The sequence below is a fragment of the Podarcis melisellensis genome (genome assembly GCF_964234715.1).
Source record: "Podarcis melisellensis genome assembly, chromosome: 6".
In the NCBI taxonomy this organism is placed as follows: domain Eukaryota; kingdom Metazoa; phylum Chordata; class Lepidosauria; order Squamata; family Lacertidae; genus Podarcis; species Podarcis melisellensis.
In genome coordinates, this window is record NC_138538.1 from 75,986,782 (window position 1) to 76,004,030 (window position 17,249).

At 43.2% G+C, this 17,249-nt stretch overlaps 1 protein-coding gene across 3 annotated transcripts in view; it reads left to right on the forward strand.

Moving 5' to 3' along the window:
* LOC309372456 (putative oxidoreductase ZK1290.5) overlaps window positions 1-17,249 on the forward strand; it is a gene marked incomplete at its 5' end in the record, with an annotated part of 69,559 nt that overhangs the window by 41,973 nt on the left and 10,337 nt on the right. For 2 of the 3 annotated variants that reach the window (XM_081916095.1, XM_081916097.1), the window contains 3 exons: window positions 3,147-3,238; window positions 6,718-6,900; window positions 8,513-8,572. In XM_081916095.1, the coding sequence (XP_081772221.1) occupies window positions 3,147-3,238; window positions 6,718-6,900; window positions 8,513-8,572 (335 nt within the window). Of the gene's footprint in view, window positions 1-3,146; window positions 3,239-6,717; window positions 6,901-8,512; window positions 8,573-14,929; window positions 15,049-17,249 lie in introns of all 3 variants that reach the window. The other variant, XM_081916096.1, reaches the window with a different exon arrangement.

Sequence of the window (17,249 nt, forward strand, 5' to 3'; positions counted from 1 at the left end):
ATGTATGATTCCCGTGACAAGACAAATCAGTGGTGATTCCACGCATAGGGTGGCTGTGTGCCAATTCATTAGCATGTTAATAATCTTTTCGAAATTGTCTCATGCTGTATTTTTCAGATTAACTTGTGTCTGTTCCATTTTCACCTTTTCACGAGTGAGAGGTTGCTGGATTTATGCTACCTCCGTGTTCTGGGAGCTGTCGGCTCCCTCAAGCTTCGGTGCAGCAACACATTAAAGTCCTGGCCTTCCCTGATAAAGCGCTGCTAGTCTTGAGCCCCATCACGCGTTAAGGTTGACTCCTTTTCTGTGTCATATTGCAGTCCCTAAGAGCAATCAAAGGATCCAGCCTATCATGTCCATAAACACAGTGCATGTAGCAGTGCATGTTGTTGTGGTCCAAGACGTTTACTATTCAAATGTTGCCATTGGAAAAAGCCCCTTTTCGCTCAGCCTCAATATGGATTTAGGGCTTTTTCATGCAATGACATTGTTGAAGGTATCTTTTGGAATTTGCGTACACTCTGGTTTCCAAAGTTGGAAATGTTCAGCTTCGATCTTCTGCTGTTTGCTTTGGTTCCTAAAGGTTTGTTGGTATTAATATTTTATTGAAATGTTTTCAATTTTAAATAAATGAAGGGATACAAAGAAAAATGAACGAAAAGAAAAATGAGAAGGCACAAGAACGTGTCGAGAAAGAAATAATATATGGATATGTGCGAAAAAATACCCTAACCCATACATTCTTTTCTAAAGTTGCAATTTTTATCTGAATACATATGTAACCATTAATAGCCTATTATACATTTTGTATAAACACATTCCAAATATTGTCATATTTATCCAAGCAAAGTCTAATTTGGTAAGCAGTCTGTTCATAAGTTGTGAGTGATCATATTGCCAATTCATTTATTAAACAGGATCGTATCTTAGGAGATCCTAATGGCATTTTTTTTGTGGGTGGGTGCACACACACACACACAGAGAGACTTTTACTTCAGAGACTTTTACTTTGCTTTATAATATTTGTTATAATAGAGCGGTTATTGAAGTAAAATGTTGTTGTCTACCCTTTGCTCTCCGGGAAGTGAGCTATATGAACTTTGGAACCAATGGTCTGTCTCTGGCTATTCATAAAAAATATAATACTTCGTTTACTGCCTCAGATGAAAGGTCCATCTAGTCCTTATCCCCAGTAAAGAGGTACTGCAAGTAAGCTCACAACTAGGGTGTGATGGAACTAGCCACCTCCTGTTTTTCATCTGAAGCGTCTGGTTAAGAGAGAGAGGTTTTCTCTGAACAAACCTTTTCTGGAGAACTTTCTTCTCCCAGGAATTCTACAGTGGCAGAAGCGTGAACACCATTCAGAATTATTTGAGGGTGAACGTAACTGAAGGTTGTTAGGTAGGTTCCATACAGCGTTAGAAATTGTTTTTAAAACATCTTTTGTTGGGCTGGTAGGGTTAAGGGACCAGAACTTGCTCACTTTACCATAATGTGCTCTCTAAAACAGAAATCAAAATTAGTGCGTGGCTGCTTCTTAGCCAAGAACAATGCCCCATCATTTTGATGGCTGCTCAGAGTTATTCCTTTCTCCCATTGTTCCCTGTCCAACTGTTGTCTTCACAAGCCCCTTGTGCTGTGTTTGGGCTGTCTAAGTAGCTTCCATGTTTTGTTACCCATGTCTTAAATTTTCCTCCATCAATGAGCTTGACCCTTGTTCGTCAGGACTCTGGGGAAGGGAGGAAACCACCCTTGTCTCCACTGTTCAAGGAAGCAGCGTGACCTCGTACTTTTCCATTGCAGTAGTCTGTAGAATACGCAGGATAATTAATCTAGCAGTGCCGTGAAGCACAAGAAAATCAGTATGGCTGGTAATTGCCCCATATAATAGTTTCATTCTGAAACAAGAGTTCTGTGCAGCTTGAAAGCTTGCAACCCTTGCCAATAAAGACATGAGATGGATTCAGAGAAAACAGATTGCCTTAAACTTTCTGGATGTTATCAGTTTGCCTATGGCAGATGAAACCACTTATGCAACAATCACTTTAGTTTAGCAAATTAGGGCAAATTTTCCCCTTCTTTTTAGCTGTTTCTGGGACTATTGGCACAGTTCTATATACACACATAATTTTGTGGAAGCATGCTGAGCTGCATGCATGTAATTATGGCCCTTTGATGGCAGGCAGCGTTAGAAAATGCAAAACCCAGCTATAGATTTGTGCTCTTAATTCCTGACTTCATAAGTATAGTTTCTGTGGGTTTTCTTTTACTGAATGTCTTCCTTGCAGTAATAACCTGAAAGTAGTCAGAAGTCTGTTTGGATTGTTTGTCCTTGTGTTTTCTTACACCCTATTAGTCTTCTACGCATGTTCCACTTCTTTTGAGCTTTTGGCAGGCTGTTCAGAACACCATTTCCTCCTTTTCAACCTGGCAAAGTCCAATTGTTCTTTGCTTACACTACACCAGCTTTTCCCAGAATTTAGCCTGGAGCTTGAATCCACCAGGGAGCCCCCTGTGTGTTTAGATTATAAAACTGCTTCCTAAAGGGATCTTGATTGAATTGTGTCCTCAGATAATGCTGTCAAACTGCAAGTTCAGTGTTGTTCTTTTTTAAAAATTACCCTATGATGTTACTCAGAACTCTCGTTACGCATAAATTGGGGTGTGTGTAATCTTTCCCTCACTTGATGATCGTTTCATCATTCCTGAAATGTATTTATTTTTATAGCCCACCCCCTTCTTAGAGCTTGTATGTAGGTAACAACCTTTTCTTATCTCATAAGAAAGCTGACTGATGCTGAGAGGTGGTTATTTGCACAGGGCCATTCGGATACAGCCAAGCCATGCTCTACTACTTAAATTTGGGTACCAAAAGTATTCAGATTTTAAATGGTAAAGTACACACATGGTGACAGCAATTGTCTGCCAGCTCTAGGTGTTCACTGATGGCAGGGGTTCCTTGAGTGACTACAGAAATTGTACGTGGGAGTGGACCCTATTTCCATGTTTAACAGGTTGAAGCACTGTTAAACCCAACCCCCTTTTCGGTTGGGCCACTTGGTTATAATGTGTGCACTAGGCCCCTCTCTTTTCTCCCACCATGACTGATTGTTATAAACATGTAGCACCTTTTTGCTTTCGTTCAGGTTTATGCCGATCTATTGGAGTAAGCAACTTTCTTATTGATCATTTGGAACAACTGAAGGAAGACTGCCAGGTAACCCCACATGTTAACCAGGTGAGTATATAATACATAGTGGTTAGAAGGCTTTGACTAGCAAACTGGTGTTTTGGGGAGATGATGGAGAGCATGAGAGGGCTTGAATCCAGACCACATACCCAACAAAGTGAGGGCAAATCCCAAGGCAACAGCCGCTACTCAGTCCCACATTGAAGCTGTGCATGCCCCATTCCTATATAATGGAACCCAAGGGTTGGATCAATAGCCATGTATAGCACCTATTTTGCCTATGTACTGTACTGATTTGAGCATTAAAGGTTTGGGCAGAAACTGTACACAAAGTTCAAGTCCTTCATCCAGTGAGAGCCAGGAGACCTGAACCTCCTGACAATCCATTTCATTGAATAATTCCAAACTAGGGGTTCTACTATAATGCAATAAGAGAGGGGGAAAGCATCTTTATCAACTTTTCCCACATGATGCATAATTTTATAAATCTCTTATCCCATCCTTTCCATAATCTGCATGTTTCTTAAAACACACACACACACGCCAAGGTACTCCAACGTACTGATAATTTATGGTTGACCTTTTCTGCACTTTCCCCCAGCATTTTTCTTCCTTGGGAAATAACAGACTGTTAGTTCTCTGGCATTTGGTGAGTCTGAAAGCTCCACCTGGAGTATTGCTTCTCCATTCTTCCTCAGAGTCTTCAACAGTAAATACTGGGCATGTCCCATAGCCTGTTCAGGTGCAAGCAGCACGGGCAACTGAGCCACCTCCATCATGTCTCTGCAAACTGTAAACATGTGGTGCTGAATGCCACAGAGAGGTCAAGAATCTTCAAAGGTTGAAGAGATGGATGTGTCTGCTGTTTGAACCTTGTCTCTTATCCAGCCCGTCATTTTTGATCACAGTCGGTTTAGGCTGACTCAGCCTAGCCTTTGAGAGCCTGGTTTTTTCAGAGTCTGGATTGAGCAGATGCCAGGCTATTGTTCCTGACTATTGTTGCTTGGAAAGACAACATGTACTAAAGATGAGAAACAGGAAGCAGTCCTTCATCCTCCTCGGGGTGGACGAAATTTTCCACATTCCCTGTGTTGATGTCATGGTGCTAAACTAAGATATCGTGTCGTCTTCTCCATCATATGTATGCAAAACGGTTAGGTCACTGGAAGACGTGTGACAGCTAAAGCAGCTTTTCCTCCCAGGGAATTTATGTTGGATTTGTGCACATGAGGGGCTTGTGTTTTTCGGTCCAGGAACCGTGTCATTTTTTGGATTTGCTTAATCATCCATGCTTCAATTACAGGGAGGGGTAACATCAGAATAGTTCACGTTTTATTACGTTTTGCCACAGAATGACTTGTTGCGAGAATCTTGGGGTCCTATATCAGTTATATTTGTCACATATTCACACATATTTAGTCCTTCTTCCTCTTGCCTGTCACCTCCTCCTATTCTCCTATTCCTCAGGAGGAACTGACTGTTGATTTTGAGAGGTGGGACACCATCATTGAGCCACTGCAACCAATAGCGTCGGTTTGGATGGGGCACACAAACAGAACACACCAGCAAAGCTCCTTGCACAGATGATTTGTGCAAGCAAGCTAACTTATATGCCTTTTTTCTTTCTTCTGCCCACACTCCTCTTTTAATAAACTCCACATTTTCCTGACCCATGCTTGTAACTAAAGGACAGGTTTCTATGTCAGCAGGTATACTGTGACACCTCTCTCCCAGTCTATGAAAGAGTAAACTTTTACATTCTGCTCCAATCCCTAGCAAAACTTGGGTAGCATAGTCATAACCGCTAGTGGAGATTTCACCATATTTATTCATTTAAAAGTGTGTGTGTGTGCATGCAAGCACACTAATCACAAGTCTAATTAATACTAATGAGAAATCAAGGACCATATTGTCCTTTTCCTTTCCTTTCCTTTCCTTTCCTTTCTTTCTTTTTTTGTTTGTGACCAGCTTCCCTAGTGGGACCATTTTTGGCCTCAGCATCCAACACACTTTTTTTGCCCAATTCCCCGTCCCTTCTAAATCTTTCTATGTTCATGCCCCTGGTACTCTTTCTTCTTCCACCCTTCTCCTTCACTTCTCCCCCTTTGACTCTTTAAGTTCCTTGGACCTGACCTTTTTTGTTTGCTTTATACCATAAAGTTTACAGAATATTGGCTAGATTAATGTCACTGTGTAACCAGTCCATATATGTCAGCAGGGAAGAGATAGGTATGCTCTGTCTAAAATATATATATTTAAGAACTGGATAAGTTGCTACAAATTTAAATTAATGGGATTTTCCATTTTAAGGATATCTCAGCCATGCTGTGTGTGTTGTTTAAGAAAGCCTATGTTTCCCCAAGTTGCCCCTTATTAACATGCTACTGCTGCACCGTTGGGGGGGGGGGGTTTCCTTCCCGTAACCCTCTGTTAAGATTTATGCACAACCAACTAACCTAACTGAAGATTTTGATGAAAGCCTTACAAATGAGGTCAAATTTGATCATATGGGATGGGTGAATACTTGCCAGGCTATTCTGCAAGACTCATCACCACATAGGTCATGTGCTGAGATCATTTCATGATGCTGGTAGAGCAACTGTGTGAATTTGCTCTACAAAGAGGTGGAACTGTACAACTGAGGTGAAGGCAGGTACTTGTATAGTGGCATTTTGGTGATAGGCAGGTCATGTATGGCTGTGCTGTTCTTTTCTGAGAACACAGTGTAATCTCAGCCTCTTGTTCATAGGAACATGGGAGAGGAGGAGGAGAAAGAGGCAATGATCTTGCATGATGGATGTATTGGGACAGAGTTCTAACGCACCCAGCAAACTGCTTCAAACATTACTGCAAAGAGTTGGTGCATCTCTGTAACTTCTGAGGATGTTGGCAGCCAATGTACAAATTTTCCAGGGGACCATGTTTCCATCCAAGGGACTTTTTCCTGGCATTTTGAAGGGAAGAGAAAATATCAATACAGTGGTGCCCCGCAAGACGAAATTAATTCGTTCCGCAATTTTTGTCGTCTAGCGAATTTTTCGTCTTGCGAAGCACGAAATCCCATAGGAATGCATTGAAAATCAATTAATGCGTTCCTATGGTCAAAAAAAGTCTAAACAAAGCCAAATTTGGTACAACAACAGTTTATTAACTGCTCTTCAAAGTCACACATACTGTAAAGAGCAGTTCAAAAACTGAAGGGAAAATAAATTAATTTTATAAACAAAACATGTCTTTGTTTTTAGACGTCGCGAGACGTTTTCGTCTTGCGAAGCAAGCCCATAGGGGAAATTCGTCTTGCGAGGCAAATCGAAAACGGAAAAACCTTTCATCTAGCGAGTTTTTTGTCTTGCGAGGCATTCGTCTTGCGAGGTACCACTGTATCAATTTCTTCTTTCCTCTTTTTTAAAAAACTGTTAGCACTCTGCCAAATAAGAAGTAACACCTCAGCTGCTTGACCTTTGAGTTGTGATAGATTAAAAGCTGGCGATGGTTTTAACATCAAAGTTTCTTCTCTTTTATAAAAGGTTGAATACCACCCTTTCCATAGGCCTCAAGAATTAGTGGATTACTGCCAAAGCAGGAATATTGTTTTCGAAGGCTACTGCCCACTTGCTAAAGGTGAAGCCCTTAGTCATCCAGACGTAATTCAGCTTGCAAAGAAATATGGCAGAACTCCTGCACAGATATGTATACGCTGGAGCATACAGGTAAGTTCTAAAGTTGCCACCATTCTTGGTCCCGTCCAGGTGCGCCGAATCCGAATAGATACTGGGGGAAGGGGCTGATGTCACGCACGATGTTGTGTGTGACACCCAGATGTGACATGTGATGTTTGTGTGTTGTGTTGCAGCTTGGCTTCCATTTCCAGGGGCTCCTCCACCTTCTCCTGCTGCTGTCACAGGCTGGGGACCACTTCCTCTCCATGGCAGGAAGAGGAGGAGCCACCAGGTTCCTGGCTCATGTGATAGCATCATGTACAGCATCGCACCTGGACAAACATTGAGGGGGGCTCAGCCCCCTGCTAACAAATATTGAGGGGGGAGGAGGCTCAAAGGGGTGCAGCTGCTAGGAGCTGGCGTCCCTGAACCTATCTCTGTTTTAAAAAATTGTCTTTAATAATAATAATAATAATAATAGTAACAACAACAACAATTTATTATTTATACGCCTCCCATCTGGCTGGGTTTCCCCAGCCATTCTGGGTGGCTTCCAATAAAACACTAAAATACAATACCCTATTAAACATTAATGTATTTCCTGCCCACCCACATAAAACATGCCCAGTAATAGTAGACATACCTTGTGTGTCTCTTAGTGCTAGGAGTACACCGATGTTTCAAGGTTGTTGGGTGGCTATTTAAAGTAATTGGCTTGAAGTCTAGACGATTGTTGGGTAGAGAGATTGAAAGATACCTTGTCCCTGGGACTAAGTTTAGCTTGGCTGTTCCTGCCAGTGTTACACAAGCAATCTGTTAGTGGAAGAGATCCAAAGATTGAGCATCCTCTTCTTCTGTCAGTGTAGAACTACGGAGGCTGAAATACTGGCCTGCAAGAAGTGGGGTCCTGTGTGGATTAATTCTTTGTCAATGCCACTGTGCCCAAACTTGATCTGCAGAGTTGTGTTTGATGAGCGCACGGCTCCTCCAATGGATAGATATACTTGCAAGTCATTTCAGTATTAGTGTTTTATAGAGACTTCTAATATTGTTATATTCGGAGACACATAGGACCCAAAAGTGACTGCAGACGTCTTGCTAAAGGAGTCTAGTGCAGGCTTCCTCAACCTCGGCCCTCCAGATGTTTTTGGCCTACAACTCCCATGATCCCTAGCTAGCAGGACCAGTGGTCAGGGATTATGGGTATTGTAGTCTCAAAACATCTGGAGGGCCGAGGTTGAGGAAGCCTGGCCAGCGCTTCCAAACAGCAGATGAAGGGAGTAAATCTGTATGTTGGCTGTACCACTGAGGATAGGGGTTTACAGGATTCATAGGAAAGTAGCACATCAGGGAGAAGAGTAGACTAAAATACTTCTCCCTGACACCTAGTTTCCATGTGCAGGGGTTTTTATATGGAAGAGCTTTCAGTCATTAGAATTCCCCACCTGGTTCATTCCAGACACATGCTTATCATCTCAACTAAGCTGAATTGTTTCAGGTTAACTTAACATTTGTAAAGAGATGATTCACTGACAACTTCCACTAATTAGACACATTGACTTGGGTGAGATAGTTCTAATTCATTCTCCCACTCCCTCTTTCCGTTTTCTTTTTAAAAATAGAACTTTAGGAATATATAAATTGTTTTTATTTTTCATCCTAGAATGGCATTGTCACTATTCCAAAGTCTACAAAACCAGAGAGGGTCCTGGAAAACTGTCAGGTAAGAGCAGATTGCCTTGTGCCAGATGTACATGAATTATTATTGTACTTTGGACATAACTTTTCATTATTTTACACTCCTCTTCTGCCATGCCATGTCTATTAACATAAGATAGAATATTTGGGAATAACATGAGAATGAACCAGAACTTTAGTAAGCACATGTGTAAGGAAACAATGAGAAGTTAAAAAGCTGTTGATTGATCCGAAACATCACAATCCTAGTGACAAAACATTGAGAAAATGGCAAGGAGCCACTTGAAGTAGGCACCTCCATGAGAAGAACAAAAGTGTAATTGCTGCATTATTTAAAGAAACGTAATATAGCGTATTAAGGGCATCATGTGCTAAAAGAGGAAATAAATCCTGTGGCAATTCCCAGTTAAACCTAGACTAAAGCTAAATTTGAAACGGATAAAGCTAAATTTGTATGTTTTAAAATGAGGTGGGCTAAAATGAAGATTTAGCCTTATAAGTAGTAACCTAAACGTACTTCCACTTGCTGAAACTCAAAAGTTCCTTATAGAGGGGATAGCTCTCTTTTCACTAGGCAGAAAAAAGGAGGAATTTGAATTTGATGGTATGTTTAAAAATTGTGATTTTAGTAACATTTCTAGAGGTAAAGTATTAGATACGTCTTTTTTTTATTGATTCTGCTTGCTCTACTTGATGTTGTCAATTACCGTATTTTTCGCACCATAGGACGCACTGGACAATAGGACGCACCTTGTTTTAGAGGGGGGAGAACAAGGGAAAAAAATTCTTCCGCTCTCTGACCAGTGCCCCTTCAGCAAAGCGGCAGGAAGCGCTGCGCAGAGAGTGGGAGAATTTTCCCCCTCTTGTTTTCCCGCTCTAAAACAAGGTGCCATTTAAGGTGCGTTCAGGTGGCTACCTTGGAAGCCTGGAGAGCTAGAGGGGTCAGTGCGCACCGACCCCTCTCGCTCTCCTGGCTTCAGGTTCCTTTCGACCTGCTCTTTGGGGCTGGCGGGGGGAAGCCCACCACCAGCCCCAAAGAGCAGGTCAGGGAGCAGCGAAAGGTGCAGCGGAGAGGCTGCTGCCATAGTCACGCGTCACTTCTCCAGCCGGGAGAGGGTCGCGGGGGGCTGCTTTAGCTCCGCGCGCGCTCTCCCGGCTGGAGAGGTGACGCGCGGCTATGGAGGCTCCTGCCAGAGCCGCGCGTCGCCTCTCCAGCCGGGAGAGCGCGTGCGGCGCTAAAACAGCCCCTCGCGACCCTCTCCGGGCTGGAGAGGTGACGCGCGGCTATGGAGGCTCCTGCCATAGCCGCGCGTCACCTCTCCAGCCGGGAGAGGGTCACGAGGGGCTGCTTTAGCTCCGCGCGAGCTCTCCCGGCTGGAGAGGTGACGCGCGCCTATGGAGGCACCTGCCTGAGCCGCGCGTCACCTCTCCAACCGGGAGAGGGTCGCGGGGCTATGGTGTCTTCGCTCCATAGGACGCACACACATTTCCCCTTCATTTTTGAAGGGGAAAAAGTGCGTCCTATAGAGCGAAAAATACGGTACCACTATGAGAGATTGTTCTCTTTGTCTGTTTCTGGGTAGAACACAAGAATATTTGTTCCCAAAAAGAAAAAAAGTTTGGCTTAGGAGTAGAATGAAGTTTAGCTTTAGTTCTTGGGAGACCAAAGTGTAGAAAATATTTAACACTAATGTGTAGATTTAGAAGGGGACAGTTCCCCTGCAATTAAGGAAATTAAGGGCAATTATGTTTGCAATATGGGTGGGGTGGGAAGCAGAGTGAACCAGATCAGGATGGGGGGGGTGGCTTAAAACCCTTGTACCCTTAACATTGCTTCTGGAAAGTACATGTATTGAGGGGTTTTTTTGCATAAAGTTTGTGGACAGGATATATACAGTATCAGCTGTTTATTGAGCAGTCATTCTGATTTGTTTGTGGGTGTCAGTGAGGAGATTTCACCCCTCCCATATCCAAGAATCTCCTGATGATCTCTGCTGACTCTCCAGAGAGGAGGAGGCGTGTTCTGCTATCTACTTATTCTACTCCAGCACCAAGTCAGTCAGTCAGTCAGTCAGTCAGTCAGTCAGTCAGTCAGTCAGTGTGTCGGAGAGAGAGAGACTGAGTGTTACAGATCGTGTCTAGAGATAAGGTTGCTGCTAAGAGCAGCTGCAGACGCTCAGTGTAGTGCAGCATTCATTTATGCTAAGAACCCATTTAGCTCTGTATATAGTTGTATAATAGTTGTAGACAGAATAAAGAAGATATTCTACAGAGCTGCTCTTCGAGTCGTTTATATACTCTGCTAGACTCTGCTATACTCTGCTGTGCAACGACTGTCTTCTTGTTGGAGTGAATCCGGTGCTCACAACTCTAAGCTGTGAGTCCACAGCACTTTGACCTGTTCCTGTCCAGAAGGTGGTCTCTGAAAGTGCTACCCAGCTCGCCTAGCCCAGTCGGGGCTGAAGTGTGTGAGTCCAGTTGGTGGCACTGACTCAAGGGCGATGCTGACAGTCAGATGTTAGTGGTGGTTGCTTGTGAGTAACCAGGCAGGACTCCGACCTGTCTATAACAGGTTTTATTTTGGTGCAAAACTATTTACAGTGCAGAACCATCAGTTCATGTCTGCCTCAATCGCTAGCAGAAACCGGGAGTGGTCATTTCCGGGTTCTCCCCCAACATAAGAGCTTAGTCACCCCCAGCCTTTTCCTTCCTTCTTTGCGTTTTACACCTCTGCGCAAGGTGGGCTTGGCAAGGAGTGGTGCTGAGGCTCCCAGCAGCATCCTCTAGCCCTTTCCCCTCCTTTACCCTGGAGGTGTGGCTTTCTCCACCCTCAGACTGGCAAGGTGTGGCACAGGGGCTCCCAGCATCCTCCTCTGGTCCCTTCCCCTCTTCCCCACTGGAGGTGTGGCTTTCCCCACCGCAGGAAGAGGAACTGCTTCTCAAGATTTTCAGATGTTCCCTGTATCCCAACTGCCCCTCTGCCTCCCTTCCCTGTTCCAATGGCAGTCCCCTGACAGTGGGGGAGTTTTATCCCATACTTTCTACTGCATTTTCCCATCACTTTCCTAACTGCAAAAAGTCTGGATTTTTTTGAAGGGAGAGGAATTGGGTTTGTTGTGCAAGAGCTTCGCACCCACTTTAATGGCACAGCCTGAATTTGCCAGTATGCAGTTTAATCTCACTCACAAAATATGGCAGTCTGGAAGTGCCCTGTGTGTTGTTGAATTGTGCAATGAATGGAAAGCTGTTTTGGGTGTCCAAAACGGTTGCATGTAATTTCTAAAGACAGAACTTAAATGAGGGTAAGTTGAAAGCAATCTAAAAGGGATAGTCAAGAGACAATTGTCTATAGGGCAATTGGAGGTTATTTAATAAATTGGAGGTTATTTAATACCAGAATACCAGAAGTACAGATATAACGATGAACACAAATTGGAAAGATACAAACAAGTCCAAGAGAATGCAAGTGTGATTGGTGAGCAAAGTCAAGGAGGTTATAAAAAGCAAGAAGGCTTCCTTTAAAAAGTGGAAGTCTTGGCCGAGTTAGAAAAATAAAAAGGGGCACCAACTCTGGCAAAACAAATGTCGGTTGGTGATAAGGAAATTGGAGAGCACCTTGCTAAAAACACTGACACAAGCAACACATTTCTTTAAATATATCAGAAGCAGGAAATCAGCCAGAGAGAGGCGGTTGGTTTCTTTGATGGCAATGATTCGAAAGTATTATTGAAAGAGGATAGGAAGATTGCAGGGAAGCACAAAACTTATTTAACGTTAGTTTTCAGCATGGGAGATGTTGGGTAGATACTTGCTCCTGAACCACTTTTTCTGGAAAGGTTTTTGAAGAACTAAGGCTGCAGTCTGCTGCACACTTACTTGGTAATGAGCTCCACTGTACACAGTGAGACTGTGATGGCCAAGAGCTTAGATGGCTTTAAAAGGGGTTTAGCAAATGCATGTAAGTCTTATTGCGACCTTAGGGTGAAAGCTGGGAAATAGCTGGATAGATAGATAAATAAGTAGATAAAATTATCCTTGATAGTTAAATGGAACCTCTACGTTCATAGACCAGCTGTTATGGGTCACCTGAGGGAGAAGTCATGACATTTATTTGTAGTTTGAGTTGTAGATCAATAACATCTGGAGATCCAAATTTGGGAAACCCTGATTTACATGCTAGGAAATGTATATTCCACCCATTCCAATGCATTTTGCATCACACAGGGCAGCTAACAGTGACTGAACCAATAAAATCATACAATCAGCATATGAGCCGAAACAGATAAAATAAAAGCAAGTTCAGCAGATAAAAGCAACTAAAATTAGGGTTTGTTAAGGCCATGCTACACTGAACAGGAAGCAATTAGAAGGAGAAGGCGCAAGGAGGGTTCTGATTAGCTTGTCAGTTCACACTTGGCAACCGGGCGTTGCAGTTGTGTTTTTAAGCGTTTCGGTCAATAATGCAGTTTACCTGTATAGGGAATCTTTTTAATGTGTGATGTTTTATTATGTTTTTATATGTTGGTAGCTGCCCAGAGTGGTGGGGGCAACCCAGTCAGATGGGTGGGGTACAAATAATAAAATTATTGTTGTTGTTATTTAAGTGTCCCCCCCCCCCCGCCAAAGAAAATCAGCACAAATGAGGTGGTGGTGGGGAACACAGAAAGCATGGGCTGGCAAAATATGCCATGAACATTTTGCCATGAACAGTCCCACAGTTATTCCAGTTGGTCTTCACCAGTTAAAACAGCGAACCAGTGCTTTAGTCGACTAAGCTACCAGTTTGAATAAATAAATGCTTGCAATCCTGTCCTTTTAAAAACTTTGCTAAAAACACACAACTCAGGTAGTCCTGAGGAAGAAGGGATTTCTTTCTTCTGAGACAGCCAAGGGAAGAGAAGGACTTGCTCAGGATATGCCGGGTGCGTAGCGTAACAGTTGCACATCTAATGCTGCCGTCTCTGCCTTTATCCATGCGCACAGCTTACAGGAATTCCCAGTTCAGGGAACCAAGCGAGGGAAAGGGGAGGCAGGCAAGGAAATGGCCTTTCACCGTATGACATGCGCCGCCTGTGATCGAACTTCGTAAACTCTAGGAAAGAGTCCTGTGTCTATCCTCCCCCAGGAGCCATTCTAGCAGTTCTACGTGCCAACTGGTGTGTTCCAGGAACTAAACCTGTGCTTCTCAGAAAGCATATTTACAAGGAGGGATAGCTCTTTGTTTGGCTAGGAGAAGGGATTTTTAAAAAAAACCTCCCAGCCAGGGAATCCCCTTTCTCCCAGAAGCTCTTAGTCTCATCAACATTCTGTGTATATTATGTCATCACTGTGTCCCCCCCCCCCCAATGAACACTGGCTTCATTAAGTAGTCTTGAAAGTGTAAGACTTGTTATTTCATTGTGGTTTTCTTTCCCAAGTTCTCCTTCACTTGGTGTTTTGACCTACATTTCTCCCAAAATCGTTAATGGTGATTTACAGGGGTGTGGGGAGAAAGAAACAGATGGTATTTATGGGCATCCCTTGGTTTTGGAACAGATCGTGGAATTATAGCTGTAGATAAGACTTCAGGGTCCAACCACATTGCTTTCAGGGCTAGCTATGGAATTCTGTGGAATAGTCTCCCACAAGAGTCAGCGATGGCTGTTAACTTGGGTGGCCTTAAAAGAGGATTAGATAAATTCATGGCGGATAAGGCTACCATTGGCTACTCATTCTGATGGCGCACTGGTTGTGCTCAGATCCTGCTTGTGGGCTTCTCCAAAGGCATATGTTTGGCCACTTGAGAGCAGAATGCAGGACTAAATGTGTCCTGCAGCCTCTTCTTAAGTTCCTACATTACGTTCATGCTCAGTTTATGTTGCACTGAGAGTGTGGGAAGTTGGGAACAAACAGTGATGGACGAGAAATGGCTTAGTACAGGCATATCCAAAGTCTGTTTCACGGGCCCAATTGATTTAATCCAGCCTCCTTGGTGGCATATGTCCTGGGGTAAAATCCTAAGAAAAGCTCAACAACTTCGCGGTAAACCTAAACTCTAAGAAAAGCTCAACAACTTCAATCCTAAAAAAGCTCAACAACTTCGGTTGGCCCTCACACATGTTCATTTCATCAAATATGGCCCTCTTTGAAAAAAGTTTGGGCATCCTTGGCTTAGTAAAACAGTCTAAATAGATCAAATATGTGAGCCTAGACACATCATAGAGAGGAAGTCAAGTATTTTCCAAATTAAGTTGAGCTATGACATTCTAACTATCTGGTTGTAGATATAAACTCTTGAACCAAAATTATGATTCAGGATGCTGGTGTGTTTTTAAGAAGCAGGCAGTTGGTTTTTATTGTTGCCTTGTATGTGTTCCACTAACCACATATACATTCCCCTTAGGTCTTTGACTTTTCCCTAGCAGAAGATGATGTTGCAATTCTGAATGGAATGCATGATGGGAGACATGTCTCCTGGGATCCAACCCCAGTTGTTTAGATGCCAAAGCTTGGATTGTTGTTGTAAGTTCCATAGTATCTGAAGGGACAATGCTGCTTTTGTAATGTATTCTCATGCAGTAATGCAAAATGAAATGAAATATTGCCTTGATAATTAGCTGTACAATCTGCTTGGGTGTGGTAATATGTAGCTTAATAACAGAGAAGGTAGAATTTACACTTTTCTCCCCCAAGCCCTTACAGTTTGACATCATCACTCTTCAGCCTTCCCAACAAGTTTGATCTTCTTTTTTCTGCTCCAGCAAAGCCCTGTCATTTTTTATCTAGCATTTTTTAAAAAATAAATAAATACTGTAATAATAATTGGTGGTATTCAACTAAGTTTGAGTATAGACTTTACATTCATGGGCCTAATTTAAAGGTAAAGGTAAAGGGACCCCTGACCATTAGGTCCAGTTATGACTGACTCTGGGGTTGCGGTGCTCATCTCACTTTACTGGCCTAGGGAGCTGGTGTACAGCTTCCGGGTCATGTGGTCAGCATGACTAAGCCGCTTCTGGCGAACCAGAGCAGCGCACGGAAACACTGTTTACCTTCCCACCAGAGCGGGAACTATTTATCTACTTGCACTTTGACGTGCTTTCGAACTGCTAGGTTGGCAGGAGCAGGGACCGAGCAACGGGAGCTCACCCCGTCGTGGGGATTCAAACTGCCGACCTTCTGATCGGCAAGTCCTAGGCTATGTGATTTAACCCACAGCCACAGCGCCACCCGTGTCCCTTGGGCCTAATTTAGTCATTTTCTTTTCCGTCAACGGGTCTGTTCCAAGTAAAACCTGACGCAAAAAGCCCCTCCACTATTTCCTAAGAAACAGCCCTCAGGCATGAGGCATTCCTTAGATCCCTCTCATCCTTTCCATGCATGCCAGCACACGATGTGCTCCAGAACTCCAGTAAGAAGCGCCCCATTCCTTCTGACTGGAAGTTATCCTTGACACCAGTGGGGACTAAAATTTCAGCATTTGCAAGCATCTGCAGAGAAACAGCCTCAGATCCGTAAATTCTGCAAAAATTGAACGACAGCTGCTATTTTGAATTCTCTAGTTCATTCGCTTGGTTCTTCTGTACTCAAGCAACCCCGGAAAATTGTGCCTGTTTTGCCAAGGCCATCCAACATCTTATGGCAATAAGTGCCATAGAGCTAGTATCTGCTTCTTGGTCATCTCTGTTTCCCTCCCAAAAGTCAAGAGACACCAGAGCAAATTTTTATGCAAATAGGTGTGAACGAGTTCTAAAGAAAAATACCTTCAGTATAGAGAATCTGTAATAGATCTAGATGAGCCTGATCTGGGGAGATTTTTGAGGTTCGATAGAGGCCTACCTGCATTATCACTTCCTGAAGCTCAGCTATGGGAATGAAGACTATCCCCATGGGGTCCTGCCATTCTTCCTCCAGGGTCTTCATGAAGATTCTGGTAGCCATGATAGCCCATCTCCAGATAGTAAAGAACAATATTCAGCACCCCAACCTCAACTCAAGGTCTTCAGGATGTGATGCTCATGCTTCAGGGGATGCAGAAACAAAGATTAAGGGATAGGAAGTGGGTATCATCTTTACCTGATGGCCCCAATGTCCTTGGTAAATCTGATCAATCGGTTCTACAGTAGGAGACTGGGTTAACTGCTGATAGTGCCAAATCTACTTCACCGGGACTCTTCTTCATCCTCAGCCACAGCTATTCCTCTTGGCTGTATGGAGGTTGATAGGCAAATTTTGATAGGCATTAAATGCCCCTCAGGGTGAACTCCATTGATTTAGCCACTTGTCAATCTTCCACTGCTCCTGCTTATAACAGTATTTGGAAAGCCTTTAGATGTTTTGATTCTTGGGTTTGTTTCAGCTTCACTACAAGTTAATTTAGTTTTCATCTAGGTTGGATTTCGGGGTAAACATGATGTTATACACTTGACATTGGAACCTAGTATTAAAACTTGCATTAAAGTATATGTAGTGTATGTTTTAGACAGAGCCTCTGCCCATTGAATTATCAGCCTGGCATTAGGTATGCAGTCATGCTTGTCTGATATTTTCAGAGTTCCTGTGTCTAGAAGTGTATGGAAAGTCTGACTGTGATTTATATTGTTTTAGGACTTCCTGCAGCAGTTTTCCCACTGCTGTGCTGTTTTAGCCGTATCACAAAACAAAAGTTCCTTGCTTTTTTATCATCCCAGCTTGTAGCGAGCTGGTATTGTTGTTTGTCCCTG